The sequence below is a fragment of the Propithecus coquereli genome, unplaced genomic scaffold (genome assembly GCF_000956105.1).
Source record: "Propithecus coquereli isolate 6110/MARCELLA unplaced genomic scaffold, Pcoq_1.0 Scaffold111, whole genome shotgun sequence".
Taxonomy (NCBI): domain Eukaryota; kingdom Metazoa; phylum Chordata; class Mammalia; order Primates; family Indriidae; genus Propithecus; species Propithecus coquereli.
The window spans coordinates 7,388,400-7,411,207 of record NW_012135081.1 but is presented as its reverse complement, the minus strand read 5'-3'; the positions used below and the strand labels follow the sequence as shown (position 1 = coordinate 7,411,207).

The 22,808-nt window shown below is 50.1% G+C and overlaps 2 protein-coding genes across 2 annotated transcripts in view; both read left to right on the top strand.

The window, feature by feature from the left end:
- The first annotated feature begins 10,144 nt into the window (after nt 1-10,144).
- On the top strand, nt 10,145-15,511 carry LOC105817769 (retinol dehydrogenase 16-like). The gene is made up of 4 exons (XM_012653560.1): nt 10,145-11,028; nt 12,951-13,209; nt 14,542-14,705; nt 15,268-15,511. The coding sequence occupies exons 1-4, from the start codon at nt 10,716-10,718 to the stop codon at nt 15,486-15,488; spliced, it is 957 nt and encodes a 318-aa protein (XP_012509014.1). The 5' UTR covers nt 10,145-10,715; the 3' UTR covers nt 15,489-15,511.
- A 5,187-nt stretch (nt 15,512-20,698) lies between these two features.
- LOC105815337 (retinol dehydrogenase 16-like) overlaps nt 20,699-22,808 on the top strand; it is a gene marked incomplete at its 5' end in the record, with an annotated part of 5,229 nt that continues 3,119 nt past the window's right edge. The window contains 1 exon segment of the mRNA XM_012650490.1: nt 20,699-21,005. Within this exon segment, the coding sequence (XP_012505944.1) occupies nt 20,699-21,005 (307 nt within the window).

Sequence of the window (22,808 nt, the reverse complement as noted above, 5' to 3'; positions counted from 1 at the left end):
CCAGGATTGCTTGGAAGAAGGAAAGAAATGACTTACACAAAGGAGATGTAATAGCTTTTGCCCTTGTACGCTCTGAACATACTCTTTCCTTAGCTCTGGGTGGCGTCGGGGAGTTGGGGTGAAGACCTATGGCAACAAGAGGCTCATGCTTCTCTGAAGTCAGGGGGTGAGAGGGATGACCCGAGGAGAGGTTCAAAGAAGGCAGGGGGATTCTAAGCCTTTCCTGCCATGCAGGCCAGTGGCAATGTTTCCCTAAGAGGGGTTTCTCAAGTGCTGGTGTCACAGGACTAGACGGAAGGACAGGCAAGCAAGAGGTTGGCAATAAGGACTGGCAGGGCCCAGATCCCTTCCCTGGGGCAGCTGGGCCTTCCCGCCCTCACCAGCACCCGCTCTCTGTCCCTCAGGGACCAACCGTAACTTACTGTCACTGCCCTTTCCTAGTTACCCTCCCTCCGGCCCCCAACCCCACACCCCGGACACTTGCCCTCCAGTGACATGGAGTGACAGTCACCTTTGGACCCCAGTCTTTTATTTTCTGCTAATTTTTGCTGAGCACTTGTTGTGTCCTGTGGGAAAATTCCCAGGAATTCCCAGAGGCTTCCTGAGACCCGGCTCTGAGTCTTCAGTGTTGTGGTGTCGCTGTGAGTGTGGTCTCAACAGAGAAAGCTCTTGCAGAAGGGGATGCAGACTGCCGGCCCAAGGTCCCTTTGTAGCTGGCAGGCACCTCCCTAGGCGTCTTGGTTTCCTTCCTTCAGTGTAACGACCAAGGACATGGAGTCTTGAGGGGACCTTGCGTCGTCGAACACATCCGTGTTGGTTGTGAAAACGGCAAGTGAGCTCAGATTCACGGAAAACTTGAAGTGGGCATTCGTGTGGAGCACGCCAGTGCTGAAGCCCGGAAGGTGGCGAGGGAGGGTCATCCTGGAGGACCAAGGCCATCAATGCTGTAGGGTCAGGCCACTGAGTGGCCTTCCATGGTGCCCGAGTTTAAGGCAAAACAACCATTTCATATGCAATCTGAAGCCTCCAGAATTCTTTTTCTGTTTTGTTTTTTTTTCAAAAATAATTCCTTCTCTGTAAACACACAGAAATATCCATGCACACACCAGGAAAACAAACTGAAATGAAATAAGAGGCTGGGATTCACCTGATAGACCAATGGTAGTGGTTCAAGGGGTTGGACTCACCCCCAGGAGTGCTCTCCAGAGAGTCAGAGAGCTGTGAGGGTGCAAACCCCTGGCCCTCCATGCTGGGCTGTACTGTGGGGTGCACTGGCACTGAGGCTTGTCCCCTGGCTAAGATCATAGACTGTGAGTCAAGGGTGCCACCTATGCCATGAAGGAACAATCATGGCCATAAATAAAGTCTAAAGTAAAGCAGTGCACGTCTCCACCCCCATTCTGAATTCTCAGCAGAACCTCCCCTCGTCTTCCCTCCTGGCATCTTTCTTCAATGAAGCAGCCAGGTCCAGTCCCAGGGAGCTGTGCAGGGACTGGAACCCAATCCCACCGGGTCCCGGGTGCCACAGAAGCTGCCTTCACTGGGTCCCTTTGCTGCCCTGGTCCTCTCTGAAGAGGACAGGGCTATTCAGTCCCTAGCAGAAACTGTCTTCCTCTCCTACCCCCTGATCTCTGATGCCTGCCGGGCATGTCTCCCTTCCTTTCTGGGTCCCCAGTCAAGGCCTAGGAGGGTTTGTGTGTCCACAAGAGCGTGGGGAGCTCCGAAGTATGGCCCTGTAGCTGGGCCAATCACTTCTTCCTAGGAGTGCTGACGTTGTCTTTGTTGGGATGGCTTGTTGAAGAAGTCAAGGATGTGCCATCCCAAAATATGCAAGATTGGTCTATTCATCATATGGGCTGCACACATTGGGGCAATCGTAGTTATAGAAAGGGTGAGCTGACCCCTGTCAACCTGCATGCAGCAAGCAATATAGGTTTCTCTGGGAGGGGTGCCCTGTCCACACCGGGGTGAGAAAATAGCCTGTATCACCCGAGACTTGAAACTAGAGGCTACAATAGACCCGGGTAGACATGTTTTCCGGCCCCATCATGTATCCCCTAACGACTCCCCTAAAACATTACTGGCCCCAGCCAGATTTTTTTTGGCATGTGATTTCTTCTCACGATTATAACTCTTTGTCTAAAGAATACAAAAACGTCTTCATTTGACCTCTTCTTTGGACCTCAGTCTCTGGAAAAGCTCCCCGTGTGCATGGGAAACTGGTGCGTATGCTTCTGTCCTGTTCATTTGCCTGGTGTCCATTTAGTTTCTAGATCCAGCGAAATTGCCCAGTGAGGACACCCAGGGGCTAGAGACATGTCTGGCTCCCCTACAGAAACTGGCAGCCAACAGCGAGCCGTCCTTCTCTGGCTGGAACACTGCTCGCACCGGAGCTGTTGCAGCTGATATCCCGGCCCTGTCACCTAATGCTGGGCGTGGTACGGTTTCTTATCCTCAGCTTCCGGGAGCTGTGCTGTGGGGGCCAGTCATGAGGTCAGAGTGGTGAGAGTCTGTGTCTTTGTCCCTTTCTAAATTGGGGTTGACAGGAGGAAATATCTGTGAACTCCTTCTTTGGGCGAAAGCAACTTTTGGTGTTTTGTGAGTACTTTACATTTCTATTCAATCCTATTTATCTCAGACATAGTCTGTGTCTTCCTCCGTCTTTGTGCTTTTGTGTCACTTGTCACAAGGAACGGAACCACAGGGTGAAGCTCACAGGCACAGGGTGTTACAAGCCTGCTCTTGGGACTGGCCTCCGCGGACTGGTGAGTTCACAGTCCTCATCTCTTGCAGTGTCTACCTAGACAACTGTGGGTCCTGAACCACAAAACTGGGTGGGAGTCCTCTGTTGTCTTGTTTTCGTTCCTGAGACCTTGTCTTTGTGACCAAAGAGGACATCCTCTCCACTCTCTGGATCCAAGGGGCACAAAGTGTTGGCTTTGTTTCAGGCAGCCATAGCAGCACCTGCTTTGTCCAAATGTGTCAGGTTCTCGGGGCCCCTGGTTTGAACTCTTCCTCCCAACATCCATCCCCATCTCCTCAGCCTCTCCCTCCTCTGCAAAATCCCTTGACTCCTCTAACCTCCCTAGAAATGTCTCAGACACCCAGCTGTCTGCTTTGACCTCCCTTTCCTTGGCTGATTTACCAAAAGTCTGATCCTCTGGCCTGATCCCAAAGCCTGAGGTATAGGGTCATTTTTGCAAGCTGACAGCCAGGAAGTAGGTGTGGCACAGGCTTCAGGAACACGCAGCAGGGCTCCCTTTGCTGTGCCTTACAACGTCTGCAACTTCTAGGGCTTTGTAACTGGATGTTGTCAGCTCCAGCCCTCCCTGTGCAATGCCCTCTGCGAATGTATCCTGGACTCTCTCCTCAAAGAATTCATGTCCCCTGGACAGCAGCAGATCTTTTAAATTATAAAGCCCTTTAGCCCCTACTTGAAAAAGATCCTACCAAGTTTAGGGAAGAATTAGATTAGCGGCCATCCATAACCCCACTCATAGGGACCTTGACAGGCTCCTAACAGTGGATGTCCCTCTCACGATCGTACCACACTTAGGACTTATTAGACCAGATGGCCTCCAGGGGACCACTCGGCCGGAGCCCCTCCCTGGCCCTCCTGCAAAGGATGATGCTGGATATTCAGGGTCTGATGGGGCAATACCGGAGGCTTTGCCTCCTACATAAATTGGTCTGAGTTTGAATGATATATCCAGAAAGAGGGAGGGCACCCCAAGGCATCTGTCAAGAGATTTATACAAGTTTGCGAAGGCATACTGCATTAGATTCCGAAGCTCCAGAGCATGGACATCTTTTAATTTCTGCTGTGGTTGGAAATATTCTTCCTGATACAATAAAGAGGCAAATCCAAAACAGTGTAGTTGGTTGGGATGGTCAGTGTCTAAGCATTACAATAGAAGCAGTCACACAATTCTTTGAAAACAGCTCCCAAGAAAACAAGAGAAAAGATTAAAAGAAGTCCTTGCCTTGCAGCTTCAATCAATACAAAAACAAAGGCAGGCCTCTGAGAATGACTCAAAGTCCTCTCCTGGCTTTGGTGAATCCCGTGGCTTTTCTAGTTTGCCTTCAAAAATTTGCAGATATTGCAAAAAACCTGGGGCATTGGAAAAAGTGCTGTCCTGTACTTAAAAGGGAGAAACTCTCCCTATAAATCTGGCATTCTCCGTAGGCTCCTTTTTCCCTCCCTGCGGGACAATACCCCACTGACTGATGGGCTCGGCCCATCCTCAGTGGCACCCCTGAGCCCACCATAAAGCTTTCAGTAGATCGGGAACTGGATTTTAAAATTGACACTGGTGTGACTTTTTCTACTCTCTGCTTAGAGGAAGTATCTCTACCTCTTACCTCTGATTCTATTCAAGCTGTTGGAGTCTCTGTGCAACTTATTTCATTGCCCATGTTTTAGGCCACCCCAATATCGATAGGCCCCCGGAACACCCACCACGCCTTCCTAGTTTCTGACTCCTCACCACCAAAGCTTTCAGAAGAGATTTATTATGTAAGTCAATGCCACTGTACGATGTCACAGAGAAGGTAAAAGGGCATCCTTGCAAAAAAAAATAACAGGAAAGTGTCTAATCCCACAATTTCCCCTATAACAGTTAAAGATCAATCCTATCAGTTTTCTCGAATACAGGTACCCCGTGGGAGTTCTGTTTTGCACAACATCTAAAAAGAGCTGGGCTGGCTGAAAAGAGATGTAAATTTTTGTCCTCCAAAATTGTCTTTGAGAATCTGCTTTTTTACAGAAGGAGGATTCCTGAGTGAACAGCAGGGTGCCAGCTTCAGTCCTCAGCCCTGTCTCCAGGGCAGAGTTAGTTCTCCAGTGATAAAGCCTGTCTCCAAGAAAGTCAGGGGGGCAAACTCTTGGACTCTGACATTTTCTAGTGCTTTTGTCACCAGCCTTCTGCTAAGAAGAGAGAAGAAAGGAATGTAACAGTTTACAATGCCCTGTTAATTTGGCTACAGCCATAAACCTTTACATCCCCTAAATAAAAAACCCCCGAATACCTAGTTCTCTCTGCCAACATTCTCTACCTCCTTCAGTTGTGTGCTGGCCCTTTTTTCACCCAGGAAAAAGTAAATAAGCTTCTCCTTTCTATCCTAATCTTTGCTTGGAGAAATCTTTCTCAAAACCCTGCTGCACTAGTTCGTATCCTTACAGAAGGTGTTTTTATTTCTCTGCCTTCAGACCGAACTTCAAGCTTCCTGCTCTGTCTCGTGGAAACTCATCTTGATTTGAATTCCTCTAAAGAGGATGCAGTTTTAAAAGATATCTCAGCTAGTCTCTGGGCTTTACATGGAAATGAGGTGGACTGCAACTGAGCGCAAATCCAGTACGTGCTACATAGAAGAGGAACAAACCTTTCCCGTCGGTAGGTAGTACAGTTCCCCTGTCATGAGATGCAGAGCAAGGAATCGAGCCTATCGCAGCCTCTCTTTTACAGCAAGGTGCACTTATTTTCATCACCTCACCCTGTGACACCCCAATCTTACTAAAAAAGGCACAAGGAAAGTTTGATTCAGATGGAAATCAAATGTACCAACTTGTGCAGGGTCTAAGAGGCATGAACTCCCTTGTAATTCCCTGCTACCCTCTGCCCCAAGCCAGCTACTCTCCTACCTGGATTCCTGGGGATGCAGCCTGGTTCACAGTCAGTGACTTCTGCTCAGCTTTCTTTGCAGTTCCTTTGCACCCTGCCTCACAGTTCTCTTTGCATTTACATCCAGAGGGAGACAATTAACGTGGGCTCCCTGCCTCAGGGATATTGTGCGCCCCCCTCAATACTGTCTCAAATCCTTAAAGCCAACGTGGATTCTGTGGCCTTCACCCAAGGCTCCACCGTTGTGCAGTGTGATGACCTTTTGCTTTGTAATCAAACCGAACGGGGTGCCCTTACTGACCCTGTCATTCTCCTAAGGCTCTGGCTGAAGAGGCCATAAGGCCTCCGGATCTAAACTTCAACTGGTACACACACCTGTTACTTACTTAGGACCTGAAATATCTCAGGGCACTCAAAAACTCACCCCAAATTGACTTGACTCAATTTTATCCATCCCTCTCCCTAAGAGGAAAAAGCAACTACATAAATCTGTAGGGACAGCTGGCTATTGCCAGCAATGGAGCTGGCAATTTTGCTGCTCTTGCTAAACCACTCTACGCCCTCCTCCCAGATACCGCTCCAGAGCCCATTGTCTGACGTTAACTTCCTTTGAAGCCTTACAGGCAGCATTGTCCACACCCCCTGCTCTTGGCTAACCTCATTTTCACAAACCATTTCACCTGTCTTGTGGTGACAATAATGGGCTTGCTGCAGGTGTACTGGGGCAACCCTTTGCCTCTCAGATACGCTCTGCGGCATATTTCTCATGCCAACTCCTCCTGTGGCAGCAGGCACACCGCCAGGCCTGCGTGTAGTAGCAGCAGGTGCCGCCCTAATGGATTAAGCCAGCACTCACAGTAGGCTCCCCCGTTCCCTCTCTGTTGTATCTGCTCCCTACAAGTTCCTAAGATGCAGCACCTCTCCACTCGGAGAGAAGTCCTATTACCAAATCCCTCTGTCATCTTGCATCATCGTAACACTTTAAATGCTGCTACACTCCTACCCTTCCCTGATGATAGAGACCCTCATTCCGTTCCACACGATTGCCTAGCAGCTGCAGAAATGGTTGCAAAGCTACCAGCTGATCCCTCAGATATTCCTTTAGGCAACGCAGACTTACTGCTATTTTGTGAGGGCCCTTGCAAACGCAATGTAAGGGAAACACGATACTCAGCTATGGCATAGTTTCCCCACAAAAAACACTGAGGCATACTCCTTTGGCCACTATAAAGTGGGTCAAGCTGATGAACTTATGGCTCTTGTTAGAGCTTGCACACTGGCAAAGGGAAATCACTGGCACTAGTTACACTGACTTCAGAGACGCTTTCGGGGCCTGTCGTGCTGTTGGCATACTCCGGACGCGCCGCGGATTCCTGCCGCTGCTGGTGCTCCTGTCACTAATGGCCGTGTGAGGGCTGCCTTGTGACACGCTGTTCACTGTCCCACTAACGTTGCTGTGGCTCACCGTCCAGCCCACTCCAAGGGACCGCCACTCCGTGTCTAGCGAATGTTAGGTCAGGCAGGGCTGCTAAGGATGCAGCGCCAAACAGACCCCTTATTCTTCTCCCTCCCAACTTATAAACTCGTCTTTATCCCTGACCGAAATTATTGATCATCAGGCAAATGTCCCCAAATGTGAAAGAGATAATGGACACAAAAGGATGCCGAGCAATCACCAGATGGATTATGTATGGTCCAAATGGACTTCCTGTGACCCCTTTTTCTTCTACCTTTTGCACTTATGTCCCACCAGATGGGGGATGCGTGGGAGATGTGCCAATGGGGGATACGTGGGGGAACTAAAAGGTAAGTGGTTTTGCCCCAGGATCCACAAAATTTCTGACCAAATTATTCCCAGTGCATTACTTGTAAATCTGACCAAATCTCTGGAGGAAACCAACAGTCCTCAGGATGTCCACCATGGCCCATGCCGCCCCTTTAGCTCCACAGATAGACGTACCCATAGATTTGCCTCCAGCGTTAGGGTGTCCTCACTGGTGACTTACTGCCTGCATGTCCAGTCGATGGACTGATGCTATCCGACTAGATGTGCTGATGCCACAGCCCTGGGAAAGAAATTGACAGCTGATGCTATTCCTCCCTTTGGCAGAGCTTTATGGATTGAGCCAGGCCAAGGAAGTCAGTTTACAGCTGAGATAATCCACTTGCTTGCAAACACTCTGGGGTGCTCACTAAAATTTCACACCCCATCCCATCCCCAGTCCTCAGGACAAGTGCGATGTAAAAACCTCGACAAGAAATGGAGTTTGGGAAAATTCTGTCAAAAAGCTAGATCCGAATGGCCAGAAGCATTACCTATGGCCCTTATAAAAATTCAGAATACTTCAAATAGAAGCCATGGATTAACCACTCTTCAAATAAAGTTCTGCTGCTGCCCTATGCCTGCTGGCACCTCTAAACCTTCCATTCTTGGGTTGAATGAACACTTTGGGGATTTATGTGAACAATTTGATGCCGTGACTAGCGACATCCGGGCACTAAGTAACACGCTTGGAGCATATCATCAACAGGCTAAAAGCGCATGGCCTCTGCCAACTGACAAGACCCGCCATTCTTTTCCACCAGGAGACCGTAGGCACGTCAAGGATTTTACAATAAAGCACGCACTGTCATCTCGCTGGGAAGGCCCATATGAAATACTGCTGACCACATACACTGCCATGGAAATGAAGGAAAAATCCTCCTGGGCCCTCACAAGGCACACCAAGCTGGATCCTGATCAGAACTCCCAAGACAATTTGAAAACCACCCATCAAGGTGACCTTAAAGTACGGCTTTCCAGGGCCAATTCCCAGGCCTCAGAAGCAGATAATATTTCATTGAGACGGACAGATTTTCCCAAGACCACCAGTCAAGAAATTCTACTTCCACCTATTTTCTCCCCATTTTAAATCTCCTTACTCCCCTTCCTTAGGGGGAAAAAAAACCCGGCATCTTTTTTTCATCGACAAAAGCCTTTCCGCATGTGTTGTTAGAGTACTGGAGAGCTGACCGGGGACTGTCTTCGTCTATCCTATTCTCCCTCTAGTCCTCCATTATGGACTTTTTTCCAAACTGTGTCTTGCTCATACTAACTTCTACTATTTTTCTGACAGGTCCAGCACAGACAAGGCACCCCTTTGTACAGTCTTCCAAACCCTGGATATGACAACTGATCAATCTGATTGTTGGTCGTGTCAATATCTAGATTATTTAAAAAATCTAGATTGTTGCTCTTGCCAGAGCGAGTGTCTGGTGGGTAAAATCTGGAGAATGGATGCGTACCAAGAGACAACAGCGTGATGAGATTTCTCATTTTGCCTCCAAATCAGCTTTTAATATTTAAAACTTCTAGTTAAATTTCAGACTGGGGAAATGAAGGAGTGAAGGATGTGCCATCCTACAATATGTCAGATTGGTGGATTGATTATTTGAGTTAAAAACATGGGGAAACTAGTGTCAGAGCGGGTGAGCTGATCTCTCTCTTCCTCTCTCTTCCTGCATGTAGCAAGTGAAAAAGATTCTTCTGGGAGGGGGACCCTCTCCAAACCAGGGTAAGAAAATGACCCTTATCACCAGAGACGTGAAATTAGAGGGACGATAGACCCAAATAAACATACTTACAATAATCCTTATCTGCCACCTGTTTTACAGCCCCTACATATCTCCCAGTGACTCCTCTAAAAAATTTATTGTTCCTAGCCAGACTGCGTCCTGTGATTTCTTCTCAGATGTATTAGTCATTGTCTAAAATTTACAAAAACACATTTGCTTGGCCAATTTTTTGGATTTCACTCTCTTGTGAACCTCCCCTTATGCATGTAAAACCAGTAAAGTTCGTATCTGCCTGGTGACAACTGGCTTTTAGTTCCAACTAAGGAGCCAGATAAAAGCATGCTCCACTGCCTTGTGCAGGGGTCGCAGTGGAAGCACTGGGAGGGGTTTGGGGGTTCCAGAGGATTTCACATCCTGCCCGAGGGTCCAGTCGAGGCAGTGTCTCTCCCTCTTAATGCTCCCTTGGGACTTCCTGGGATTGCTGCAGACACTGGAGTGGACTGGGAAGCTCCTGCCACCACGGGTAAGGGTCATTCCACTGTGAGGATGAGGAAGGGTGAGCAGTGGGTGTGAGGATTGGGAAATGTGTCTGTGCGGGGCCATTGAGAATTCATGGTTGAAGGAAATGGAAGTCCCTGAAAATACTGGGGATGTGTGACCTGGGAGCGGAGGTCCCAGAGCAGGAGGACAGAGGGCAGTGTACCCAGCACCCAGGGCTGGGAAAGGCGTCTGCAGGAGGTGAAGGGTAAACTCTGTGATACCTGCTTTGTTTGAGTCATTCCTTTCCTCCCTCCCAGCAACTCTGGTAGTTTCTTTCCTGTGGGTTGCCAGCCTCATTCCCTTTCTCTCCCCTTTCTTGTCGCTGAGGTCTGACTGCCCCTTTGGCATCTCATACTCCTTCTTTCCACACAACTACTCTAGCAGGAGGGGGCCTGTTGCTTTTTTCTGTTTTTGTCTTCTCCTTCCAATCCTAGAGAGACTGGCAATGACTTAGTTTCCTGAGTGATTCTGGGTGCTGACCAGATGTGGAAACCCAAGCTCAGAGAAGGATTTCAAACTAATGTGACTTGAATCCAGGTGTGGCTTCCCAGTACACTTGGGTCTTCTCTGCTCTGCCCAGGAGAGTTGGTGTACGAGATATGCACAATCAGTTCTGACCCGCCAAGTTAGATGGAGTGATATGTGTGCTAGGTGTGCATGTGTGTGCACTGGTATGGAAAACAGTGTGGACGCTCATGTGTGGACCTGTGTGGGCACAGCAGAGCAGAGTGACATCCGTGTACTAGGGTGGCATTGCAGAGAAATAATGTTTTCTTATGCTGGGCAAGACTTGAGGTTTTACAAGGGTCTGTATCAGTACTTGCAACAGCAGAACAAAAAACAGAGGCTCGAGTGAGGGAACTGAGGGCTCCATGCCAGCGTGCCTAGAGGCTTCCCTGCCAACTGCCACCCTCTGTGTTCCTTAGTCCTCCTGTCTCAATCAATACTGGCCATAGTCTCCTTGTACCCCAGCCTGTGTGTGTCTCTCTCCCCAACGCCATGTGGCTGTACCTGGCGGCCCTGGTGGGCCTGTACTACCTTGTGCGCTGGTACCGGGAGAGGCAGGTGGTGAGCCACCTCCGAGACAAGTACGTCTTCATCACGGGCTGTGGCTCTGGCTTCGGGAACCTGCTGGCCAGACAGCTGGACATGCGCGGCTTGAGGGTGCTGGCTGCGTGTAGGACAGAGAAGGCGGCCGAGCAGCTGAGGGCCCAGGCGTCAGACAGGCTGGAGACGGTGACTCTGGACATCACCAAGACAGACAGCATCACTGCAGCCACCCAGTGGGTGAAGGAACGCGTGGGAGACAGAGGTACCCCCCAGATTCCTCTTTGTGTCTCTCTCGCCTCTCTCTGGGAAGGAGAACCTTTTGTCTGCTAACTGGGAAGATTCCCAGGACGTTTGGATTTTCAAGGACTGTGAGCTTTGCATTTCCCAGAGCAGAATCCTACAGTGCCAGTGCCTGAGCCATAGGGTCGGAGGGGCGGGCACAGCCTGTGTTTAGGGTCGACTCTCTGGAGCAAGCTTGGGCCCTTGAGCCTGGCAGGCGACAGTGGGGACCTGGGCCAGGCTGGATCTGGGCTCGTTGTCTCAGCATTTCTTATTGGTTCCTTCACACTTGTCCCCCCAAGGGCTCTGAGATTATCTGTCCTCACTTGACTCATGAGGACGGAGGCTTAGAGCTCTGAAGGGACTGAAGCGCTGAATATCAAATATTCAGTGATAATTCCTGTCCTTCTGCTACATTACGCTGCCTGTTCTTTCTGTGAAAAGGGAGATCGTGGATCTCTTTGTTCTGATTAGAAATGTAAAACATGCTCATTGAGGAAAACGTAGGATAGAGGATAAAGGTAAAACAACATTCACCGTAATCGCACCCTCCAGAGTTAATTACTCTCTGCCTCACGTGTTCTGGGATCCCCTTTATACCATCAAATCTCTCCTGAAACGTAACATTGCATGTCTGCATATTCATGCTGAGAGAATATAATTTATTTAAGCAGTGCTATATTGTTGGATGCTGAACTTAGTTTCCCACCTTTCCTGGCATAAATAACATCTCAGCAAAGATTCTGTAATGAGGTTTGTTCACATGTTTAGCAATGTTATTCAAGTAAAGCAAAATGATGGGATCACAGAATACTCATTTCTTGAAGGCCATGAAAGGTGTTGTGTGGGGGAAGCACTAATATTGCAAGGCCTTATTCTCTTTCCACTATTCCTACATTAAACTCTGTCTAACTGCACCCCCGGCCCTGGCCCACCGAAAAGCCTGCCCCCGATAACCTGATGGGTCTGTAGGTGGGGAAGTCAGACTATTTAAAATCCTGGAGGTTGTGTTTTTGTTCCTGGATATCTCGCAGATCATTTTCACGAGAGCTAAGTGGTCTCGGGAGCCGTGATATTATGTCAAGGGTGGACTTTGGGGAGGGTGGAAGCCGTGATATTATGTCAAGGGTGGACTTTGGGGAGCGTGGAAGCCGTGATATTATGTCAAGGGTGGACTTTGGGGAGGGTGGAAGCAGAGGTTGACCCTGCCTGGGGCCAAGGGTGCCATCTGGACACTGGGGTAGCCTGAGGACTCCTCCCCCGTTTGTCCCTTGTATCGACTCCATGGTGAGCTTTGGATTCCCAGGTAGAGAGGGTGAACTTTGCTTCCTGAGCAAATATTGCCTCAAAATTGGTACACATTGCATCACAGCCTGTCCCCTGATGTCCAAAGCAGGCCTGATCTCTACCCTCCCCAGTCTTAGGATTTTAACTGCATCTCTCCCAACCAGGGTAGACAAAACAATGATTCATGGGTCTTTTTGTCTTTTCCTTTTGTTCTTTCTCTTCTCTGGTTTTCCCTTGTTTCTTTTTTTTTTCTTTTACCCCATTCTTCTTTTACTGTCTCTGTCTCTCTCTACTGATGAGATATTTGATGAACACTCACTCTGTTTTCTCAAACTCTGTCCATGCACTTAAGAAAGTTGGGTTCATTGCACGCTGGTTTCCAGGCACTGGGAGCAGAGATGACAAGGACCATTCCCAACCTCTGATAGCTTGAAGAATATGCAAACCCTGACACCTTTAAGTCACCACATCCTCATTTCCTCCCCCACTCTTTTCCCAGAGGAAGTAGCACATTCTTTTTGGTTCTATAAATAAACTCAACTGGAATGTGACCTTGAACCCTAGCACACCACACACACACAATACAGTGTTGCTCTCTCAATTTCCCACTGTCCCCAGGACTCTGGGGCCTGGTAAATAACGCTGGGATCTACAGAGGGTCAGGCCACAATGAGTGGCTGACCAAACAAGACTTCGTGACCATACTGGACGTGAACCTGCTGGGGATGATCGAGGTGACTCTGAGCCTGCTGCCCTTAGTGAGGAAGGCGAGAGGCCGGGTGGTCAACGTCTCCAGCATCGGGGGTAGATTGTCTCTAACACCTGGGGGCTACTGCATCTCCAAGTATGGCGTGGAGGCCTTCTCGGACTCCCTCAGGTATTGCACTGGGATCGGGCCCTGCCTGAGTCCTCCTGTTCCTGGTCTTCTATGGGAGCATTTCGCAGCAAGTCGATTTCATCACAGATTTAGAGGCTGTTTATTCGAGATCCATCTCTCGGGCTTTTTGGACCTTCCCCCTTTCTGGGTTTAGCCAGCCATTCCTCGTGACCTCTTGTCCCTGTTCTTGTAGAGCGAGGGACCGAGGCCTAAGAAATTATGTAACTTCTTTCTGAGCCTTCTGAAGAGGACCCACAGCCAGGACATGTCTGAAGCAGAGTGGAAGTGGGAGAATTTGGCTGCAGGGCCCGTGTCCACAGCCACTGAGATACTCGGGTGCAGGGAGCCCTTGAGGGTGGGTGCGGTCTCTTACTCAGCACAACACACAGCAGCGGGCACTAGTGTGAGTCCAGCATCAGTGCACCCTAGGAAGGCAGGGTTTGCTCCTTGACCTAAGAACTCCGATAGCTGTCAGGGGGTGGGACGGGAGACAGAAAACAATTGGTGCCAACCCTTATAGGTGTTGTCACCAAGTCAGCTATGGTGGCCAAGTCAGCCCCCAGATGTGGGGAGGGTACTGGCTGTGAGGTCTGAGTTAAGGACTGAAGACCTGGCAGCCTGCTATGGAGGGGTGGACAGGGCTCCTGATGAGAGGACAGCGTCAGCCCCGGCCAAGGGTGAGTGTCAGCTGACCGGCTATGCTGTGGGGTCTTCTTGGGCCAAAGGACAATGCCAGGAAATGTGTGTGGGGCTGGACAGGTGGCCAGCAGTGGGCCGTGGAATCCTGTGGGTTCTGGACACGTGCTGTACTTCATGCTGTAGGCAGCGGAATCCAGGGCTTGGATGTACTGAGGGTGGTTTTTGGTCCAATAGGAATCTAGATGCCCAGTGGCTGTGCGCGTGGGGAGCCGAAAATGAAGGCAGAGGGATGCTCCCCAGAAGACAGCCGCAGCAGCCCTGCTGAGAGATGGCCAGAGAGTTTACTGGGGCAGCAGAGGGAGGAAGGGGACTGAGGAGCATAGACGGTGAAATGGGCGAATCCTGGTCATGCCCTGGATGTGAGGGGAATGGGGGAGATAGCCCAGCAGTGGTGCCTTGCAGCTGATTCCAGGGGATTCGCAGCTAGTGAGCTTGGTGTGTAAACTATATCAACCCTATACACAGGCAATGCCATCGTCACAATTTTTGTTGGCCTTCTGCTACAATTCCCAACATGCCATGCTTTCGGGCTTATCTACTACCACCCTGTGTTGTATTTCATTGGGTTTATATGTGTTTGTGTTCGCCTGCAAGACTTCTGAACTCCTTGCCTTCTGCCTATCTGTCTCCCAGGAGGGAGCTCGCCCCCTTTGGGGTAAAAGTGGCTATAATTGAACCTGGTTCCTTCAAGACGAACATGACCAACACTGAGAGGGTTTTGCTGCACGTTCAGGAGGTGTGGGACCGGGCCCGACCCGAGATCAAGGAGACCTATGGCGAGAAGTTTCTGGCATCCTGTGAGTGCACTGTGTACAGTGAGAGAACTAAACCTTGGACCATGATTAATGTCTCCAACACCATGAGGGGTCTGTTCTCCTGCCGGGTAGGGGAGAGAGGGAAGTTCAGCCTCATCACAAAGTGGGGATGTTCCGCCCCATTCCCAAGGTGCTGTGTGATCAACAGGTCAGTTAGAAATGGGAACCAGGCTCACTAATTGGAAACACTGTTCCGCCATTATTTTGAAGAGCAAACTAAAGACAGAGAGGGAAGATGCCATGGACTCATGGCCAGCTGGGTTTAGAGAGGACTGGTTTTCCTGGGCTTCGACTCCATTAGCAGAGACCTTTAACTTATGCAGTCCCGATATTCCCAGGAAGAGAGGCAGAGGTGTCTTAGCATGGACCAGTTTTTCCTGGGGTAAGGATGGAACACGTCCCTGGGGAACCTGCATGGATTAGATTTGGGGCACATCACTGTGGGACCCAGGAATTCTTAGGAACTTTCCTTCTAACTTAGAGCTGTAAAAGGGAGCAGAGGGATGTTCCCACTCCATTAAGGCTATTTTCTCATCCTGAGCAGACCTCAAACGACTATCTGAACACCTTTTGTCAACATGCAACGAGAATCTGTCAGAGGTGACGGACTGCATGGAACATGCGCTGACTGCCTGCCATCCCCGCACCCGCTACTCAGCTGGCTGGGACGCCAAGCTCCTCTACCTCCCCATGAGCTACATGCCCACCTTCCTGGTGGATGCCATCCTCACCTGGGGCCTCCCAAGGCCAGCCAAAGCCCTGTGAAGCCAGGACTGTGGCACTTGTTTCAGTGGGGTTGGATGCTGTGTGAGGGGTGATGTGTCCTTGGGAACGAAATAGGGTGGAGGGAGGCAGCTGTCATGTCATCAAGTCACCTGTCCTACCTGCATCCTCCCCTCCTGGCCATCGTTCTCCTGGGATTTCGTTCAGTACCCTACAGATGTTAGTAGGAAAGTGCCAAGTTATACAGCTGAAGAACAAGAATCCAATAGCAATCCTGGTTGTATTGTTGCCTTGGGTGGCCACTGAAGGCTCTAATCCTCTTGGGGCAATGGTGGGGCGACAATTGGGGTGGGTGTGAGCTGGGGAGGGGAGTTTAGCCCACACCTTCTCTGCCTGCTGCCCACCTCCTCAGGGTGTGCTTTAGCCTGGTCAGTCTATACCCTCCCACAGGGTGGAAATGCTTGAAGGTGGTCAGGGACCTCTCCTACCTCTGAAGATATCCGTGTACATGGGGTGGGGATGGGCAGAAAAACCACTAACCTGGCTCATAGTCCTCAGCTGGCAACTTGGTGGGCATTGGCTGGAAGGTGTTCTCAATAGGGGTCTTTGCATAAAACACGTAACCAATGTTTCATATGACTTGAACCCATGGAGTTTTTTGATTATTTTTCCCTAGAAACACTTGATAAGTTGAGCCATTCTAAGGGATTTTATTTTATTTTGTTTTTTTCTGTTACTACCCAAATTGTTAGCGGTAGGATTTTAATTTCTTAGGAAAGCTACCATTGGATTTCAGACATACTAGATGAAATCCCTCTCTGAGTCTGGGTTTCCTCATCTGGCTCAGCACCCAGAATTCACTCCTCAGAAAGCTCAGTCTCTGACAGTCTCCAGGACTCCAGGGAAAAGGCAAACAGAGTGGCCAAGGATAGATCCCCTCCTGATGCAGTAATTCTCTGCAAAGAAGGAGGACATGGCCCCAAATCGGGAGCCTGGCCTCAGAGGCCAGGAAAGGAGACAAGGGAGAGAGTCGTGGCTAGAAAACTGCCAGAAGGAAACTTCCAGGGCTGCTGAGAGGAAGGAATGTAATGAGTTACACAAAGTAGATGTAATAGCTTTTGCCCTTCTACCCCTGAACATACTCTTTCCTTAACCAGTGGTCCACATTGCGGAGTTGGGGTACAGACCTATGGGAGCAAGAGGCAGGTGCCTTCAGGGAGGGCAGGGGATGAGAGGGGTGACCTGAGGAAGGATATGAAGAGGACAGGTGGATCTTCTCTCCCCTCCTTCAGCCCTTCCTGCCACAGAGGTCAGGGGCAATGCTTCCCTTTGCAGGCTTTCTTGAGTAGCCTAGTGTCACAGGAATAGACACAAGCACAAGCAAGGAGGAAGATGGCAATAAGGACTGGCAGGACGCAGATCCCTGCCCTGGTGCAGCTGAGCTTTCCCGCCCTCACCAGCACCTGCTCTGTGTCCCTCTCGGGCTGACCCTCATTTAAGGTCACTGCCCTTCCCTCTTCCCTTGCCCTTCCTAGGGCCCCCAAACCCACATCCCCGGCACAAATTGTAGTGGACCCCCCAAATGTAGTAGGTTATGATGTTAGATTAGAAATATATTGAGATTTGTGGGTTAACAGTTAACTAGACAAGGGAATCAAAGAAATCACGCGCTGACTTTAAAGTTGATTGCCTCTAACCTGCCTTCAGGACTGTCCTAAGTTAAAATTTAGCGCCGTCGCTTCATTTGGGAAGAACGTACTCATGTACTTTGTACTAGTGGCTAAGGATGGAAAACAAAGTGATCAAGGCAAAACTGATTGTTTCTTATAACTGATTGCTTAATCTTTCCAGCTGCCTTGCCTATGGTTGAAGTTTTACTGTGCTTGCTTAACTGGAGAAAGAATGGTCCTTAACCTAACTAATGATATCTGCTTCTGTAAACCTGCTTGCTTAAAGATTATAATCTGTGGCTCGTAACCGAAACAGGTGGTCCAAGGCAGGTCCAGGACCCCACGGTTATGGAACGTGTGATGTAATTTGTCCCACTTCCCGTCTTTGTCCCACTTCCCCATACCTCATGTAACGTAGCCCATCTTAGAATACTATAAGACCCCCTTGCTTTTTTGGCTAACCACCCTTCTCTGTACCTGTACTCTGACAGGGCAGGGGTGGTCGCTGGCCAGCTAATAAAGACTCATAATTCAGCTCAATTTGGTCTTTAAGTGGTCATTTCTCGCACTCCGTACTATAACACTATCTCTCCACTGCCATGGAGTGAGAGTCACGTTTAGACGCCAGTCCCTCATTTTTTGTTAATTTATGCTGAGCGCCTGTTCTGTGCTGGGGGAAAATTCCTGGGAATTCCTGGGGCTTCCTGAGACCCGGCTCTGAGTCTTCAGTGTTCTGGGATCGCTGTGAGTGTGGTCTCAACAGAGAAAGCTCTTGCAGAAGGGGATACATATTCTTGGGCTGAGGTCCTGGAGGACCAAGGCCCTGAATACTGTAGGGTCAGGCCACTCAGTGTCCTTCCATGGTGCCCCACATGAAAGCCATGTAACAGTTTCATATGCAATCTGAAGCCTCCAGACTTTTCTTTTTGGTTTCCATAATTCCTTCTTTCTAAATGCAGAGACACACACAGACACACAGACACACACACACACCAGGGAAACAAACTGAAATGAAATCAGAGGCTGTGATTCACTTGATAGCTCACTGAGTAGTTGTTCAGGAAGTTGGACTCACCCGCAGGGGTGCTCTGCAGACTCAGACAGCTGTGAGGGAGGAAACCCCTGGCCCTCCCTGCTGGGCTCCACTGTGGGTGCAGCTGCACCGAGGCCCCACTTCTGGCCCATGTCATGGGCTGACTCAATGCTGTAGGGTCAGGCCACTGAGTGTCCTTCCATGATACCCCACATGAAAGCAAAGCCACAGTTTCATATGCGATCTGAAGCCACCAGCTTCGTTTTTAATATTAATAATTCTTCCTGTGTAAGTACACATTCACGCACACTCACGACGCACACACACACCACCAAGAAAACAAACTCAAATGAAGTAAGAGACTGCGATTCACTTGATAGCTCACTGGAGGTTCTTCAGGAGGTCGGACTCACCCCCAGGAGTGCTCTCTAGAGAGTGGGAGAGCTGTCACGGTGCAAACCCCTGGCCGTACTGGGCTGCAGTGGTGGTTGCATGTTCCTGAACCTCAACCCTTGGCCCACGACATGGACTATGAGCAAGGGGGCCACCGTCATCATCAGAGAACAAACATGGCCATAAATAATGTCTAGGGTAAAGCAGGGCACGTCTCCTCCCCTACCCCGAACCCTGAGTACAGCCTCCCCTTGTCTTCCTCCCTGGTGTCTTTTCTTAGCAAGGGAGACAGGTCAGCTCCCATGGAGCTGCACAGGGACTGGACCCCAATCCCAGAGTCCTGGGTTCCGCAGAAGCTCCCTTCACTCCTTCTTGCTGCCCTGGTCTTCTCTGTGGAGCACCAGGTCATTGGGTCCCCACCAGAAGCTGTCATCCCCTCCAGACTCGTGATCTCCATTGCCTGCAGGGCATGTGGCCATTCCTTTCTGTGTCCCCACTGCAGCTTTAGAGAGGCTGTGGGTTGCAGGGCTTGACACAGGCTGCCATGAAGCCCTCATGTCCTGTCTTTCCCAGCTTTGCTTTTTCTTTCCTACAGCTGCTGCTCTTTGGGAGACCTGTCCTCGATGGAGAAGGGGCAATGGGCGGGGTGCTGCTGAAGCTGGAGACAGTGGTCTCCAGGAGGCTGAGCTGGGCTCCCCTGGGGGACTGATCCCAGCAGGAGTCCACACACAAAGAATGCAGGGCACCAGGAGGCGGCACCTGTCCGCCTAGGCAGCCAAGAGCTCAGAAGGGTGGCCCTGGAGCCTGGCCAAGCTCCTCTCCCAGGAGTGCTGAGGTTGTCACTGTCACAGGGCTTGTGCAGCGGTCTCAGTGAAAGGACTCGGGCAGCGTGCATCTCCACACTATCCGTGGTTCCAAAGGATTTCACATTCTGCCCAAGGGTCCAGTTGAGGCAGTGTCCCTCCCTCTGAATGCTCCCTTGGGACCTCCTGGGATTGCTGCTCACTCTGGGGTGCACTGGGAAGCTCCTGCCACCGCACCTATGGGTCACACTACTGTGAGGATGAGCAAGGGTGAGCATTGCGTGTGAGGATTGGCAAATGTGTCTGTGAGTGGCCATGGGGAATTCATGGTTGAAGAAAATGGAAGTCCCTGAAAATATTGGGGATGTGTGACCTGGGAGGGGAGAGCCCAGAGCAGGAGGACAGAGGGCAGTGTACCCAGCACCCAGGGCTGGGGAAGGCGTCTGCAGGAGGTGAAGGGTAAACTCAGTGATACCTGTTTCCTTTAGGTGATTTCCTCTGCTCCCTCCCAGCAACTCTGAGAGTTTCTTCTCTTGGGTTCCCAGCCTGGTTCCCTTTCTCTCCCCAATCTTCCTGCTGAGGTCTGACTGCCCATTGACATCTCATACTCCTTCTTTCCACAGAACTACCCCAGCAGGAGGGGGCCTATACCTACCCACTCTTTTTGCCTTCTCCTTCCAAGCCTCGAGAGACTGGCAATGACTTAGTTTCCTGAGTGATTCTGGGTGCTGACCAGTTGTGGAAACCCGGGCTCAGAGAAGGATTTCAAACTAATGTGACTTGAATCCAGGTGTGGCTTCCCAGTACACCTGGGTCTTGTCTGTGCAGTCCGGGAGTGTTACTGTACGAGATATGCACAGGCAGTTCTGACTCGCCAAGTTACATCGAGTGGTATGTGTGCTATGGTGTGCACTGGTATGGACACCTGGGTGGATGCCCATGTGTAGACACCTGTGTGGACGCCCATGTGTGGACCTGTGTGGACACCTGTGTGGACGCCCATGTGTGGACCTGTGTGGACCTGTGTGGACACCTGTGTGGATGCCCACGTGTGGACCTGTGTGGGCACAGCAGGGCAGAGTGACAGCGGTGCACGCGGGAGGCATTGCTGAGCAGTAATATTTTCTTATGGGGCAACACTTGGGGCTTTTCAAGGGTGTGTATCAGTAATTGCAATAGCCGTGCCAGGAGCAGAGAGGTGGGGTGAGGAAACTGAGGGCATCATGCCAGAGTGCCTGGAGGCTTCCCTGCCTACTGCCACCCTCTGTGTTCCCTAGTCCTCCTGTCTAAACACTGGACATAGTCTCCTTGTACCTCAGTGTGCGTGTGTCTGCCCTCCCCAAAGCCACATGACTCTACCTGGCAGCCCTTGTGGGCCTGTACGACCTTGTGCGCCAGCGCAGGGAGAGGCAGGTGGTGAGCCACCTCCGAGACAAATACGTCTTCATCACGGGCTGTGACTCAGGCTTTGGGAACCTGCTGGCCAGACAGCTGGACATACATGGTTTGAGGGTGCTGCCTGCCTGTCTGACGGAGAAGGGGGCCGAGCACCTGAGGACCCAGATGTCAGACAGGCTGGAGACGGTGAGCCTGGATGTCACGAAGGCAGAGAGCATCCCTGCAACTGCCCACTGGGTGAAGGAGCGTGTGGAGGACATAGGTACCACCAAGATTCCTCAAGTCTGTTTGTCCTACCCTCTGTGTTAAAGGGACACCTCCTGTCTTGTCCCTGGGGAGATGCCCAGAGTGTTCCCAGGTTCAAGCACTCCTAGCTGTCTAGTATTCCTCACCCATCAAGCCTTCCCTGGGCTCGGGGTGTGCATGGGGGGCGCTCTGTGCCAGAGCCCAGCTCATGTTCTCAGCGCTTCAGCTGGTCCTTACCTGGACCATCGCAGTCCATGGAGAGTTAAGACCATCCCCATATTTGGAGGACACGAGTTGAGGACTGGTGTAAAAAGGCAGATCTAGAAAGGGATTATTTTCCTTTCCTTCTTCTTTTCACAGCACCACCTTGTGTGTCTTTTTATGAAAGACCATGAAGGGGCATGAAGAGGACATGGATTCCCTGATCTAGGAATAAATGTAGAACATGATCATTGCCCAAAATACTTAAATATAAAGATAGAAGCAAAGTTCATCCTCAAATCACCATGTGCACATAAGTGTGTTTTACACTTTGCTGTAATAGGGATTCTATTTTGATCACAGTTTGTATCACATTGTATTCTCTCTGACAAAGACGACCATTTTCTCAACATAGTGTACAAGTTTGTTAAGACATAGTATTTAATGATTTAGAATATTCTTTCCTTGATGCAGCCTTACTTATTTAAACCATAGCCAGAGTTTGGATGTTGGAATTTTTTCCTACTTCTTATTCTCATTGTTGTCATCCTGGAAAACTTTGATTTACGTGCATCTCTATAAATGTGTATATTGACTGTATTCTTAGAAAGAAGTAGGAGATCATGGAAAAGGAGTATGCATTTCCAGAAGGGCAGGTTAGGGACGTGGGTCCCAGGGCCAATTCTTGCTTATCAATAACTGCCACCACCTGCCATGGCTCAGAGGGTTCTCTGCTCCTGCTCCCCGAGGTGTATAGATTGGAAACTGTGTGGACGTTAATTGCTTGGGATTGTGTGTTTGCACCTTCCAGAGATTTTTTTTCCCCGGGATGGAGTCAACTTGGGACTGAGTGGAAGGAGCAAGGGTGGCCTTCGGGTGTGGTGGGAGGAGGTGGCATGTTAGTGAGCAGAGGGTGGAGTCTGTGTACGGGGGGGTGGGTGAGTTGGTCTCGTTTCCTCCCGAAATCGTGCCGTTGGAATTCCCAAGAATGTCCTGTAGGAACGTTGGTGAATATTGATTGATGATGTTCCAAGACCGGTCCGCACAGGCCAAATACAGGACTGTTTTCCACACTCTCCCAAATGTAGGCTTCCAGGTCTATCCCTCCCCACCAAATTCCACCCACGTTTTAGCCCTGTCTGTTTTTTTCTTTTGTGTTTCTTTCTTCCTCTCTTCTCTGTCTCACACTCTGCCTATTCCTGACTCTCATATCCCATCAATAAATACATGTTGAGCACTCACTGTATGAGCTTTCCAGAAAATCTCAAAGTTTAGGTGAATGTGCATCTTGTCTACAAGGACCACATTAATGTGTAAATAACCAAACTTCAGTGTCCGTGTTTGCAGACTAATGGATGCACAATGTTTCTCCAACACCAGCTCCTGCCGCCATGGAGTGTGGGGTCAATGCCCGCTGTCTAGGAGGCCGTGGGCCGGGCCAAGAAGAGTAAAAGGAGGAGGAGACATGGGTCGTGTCCTGCAACAGCTGCAGCATGTGCGGCTCCCTAACCCTGCAGACACCATGCTGTTACTTGTCTCTCCTAGTCCCCCTTCCAGCATCCACCACACTGCTGTCACTGTATTTGGATGTGAACTTGAACCCTAACTGTGTCCACAC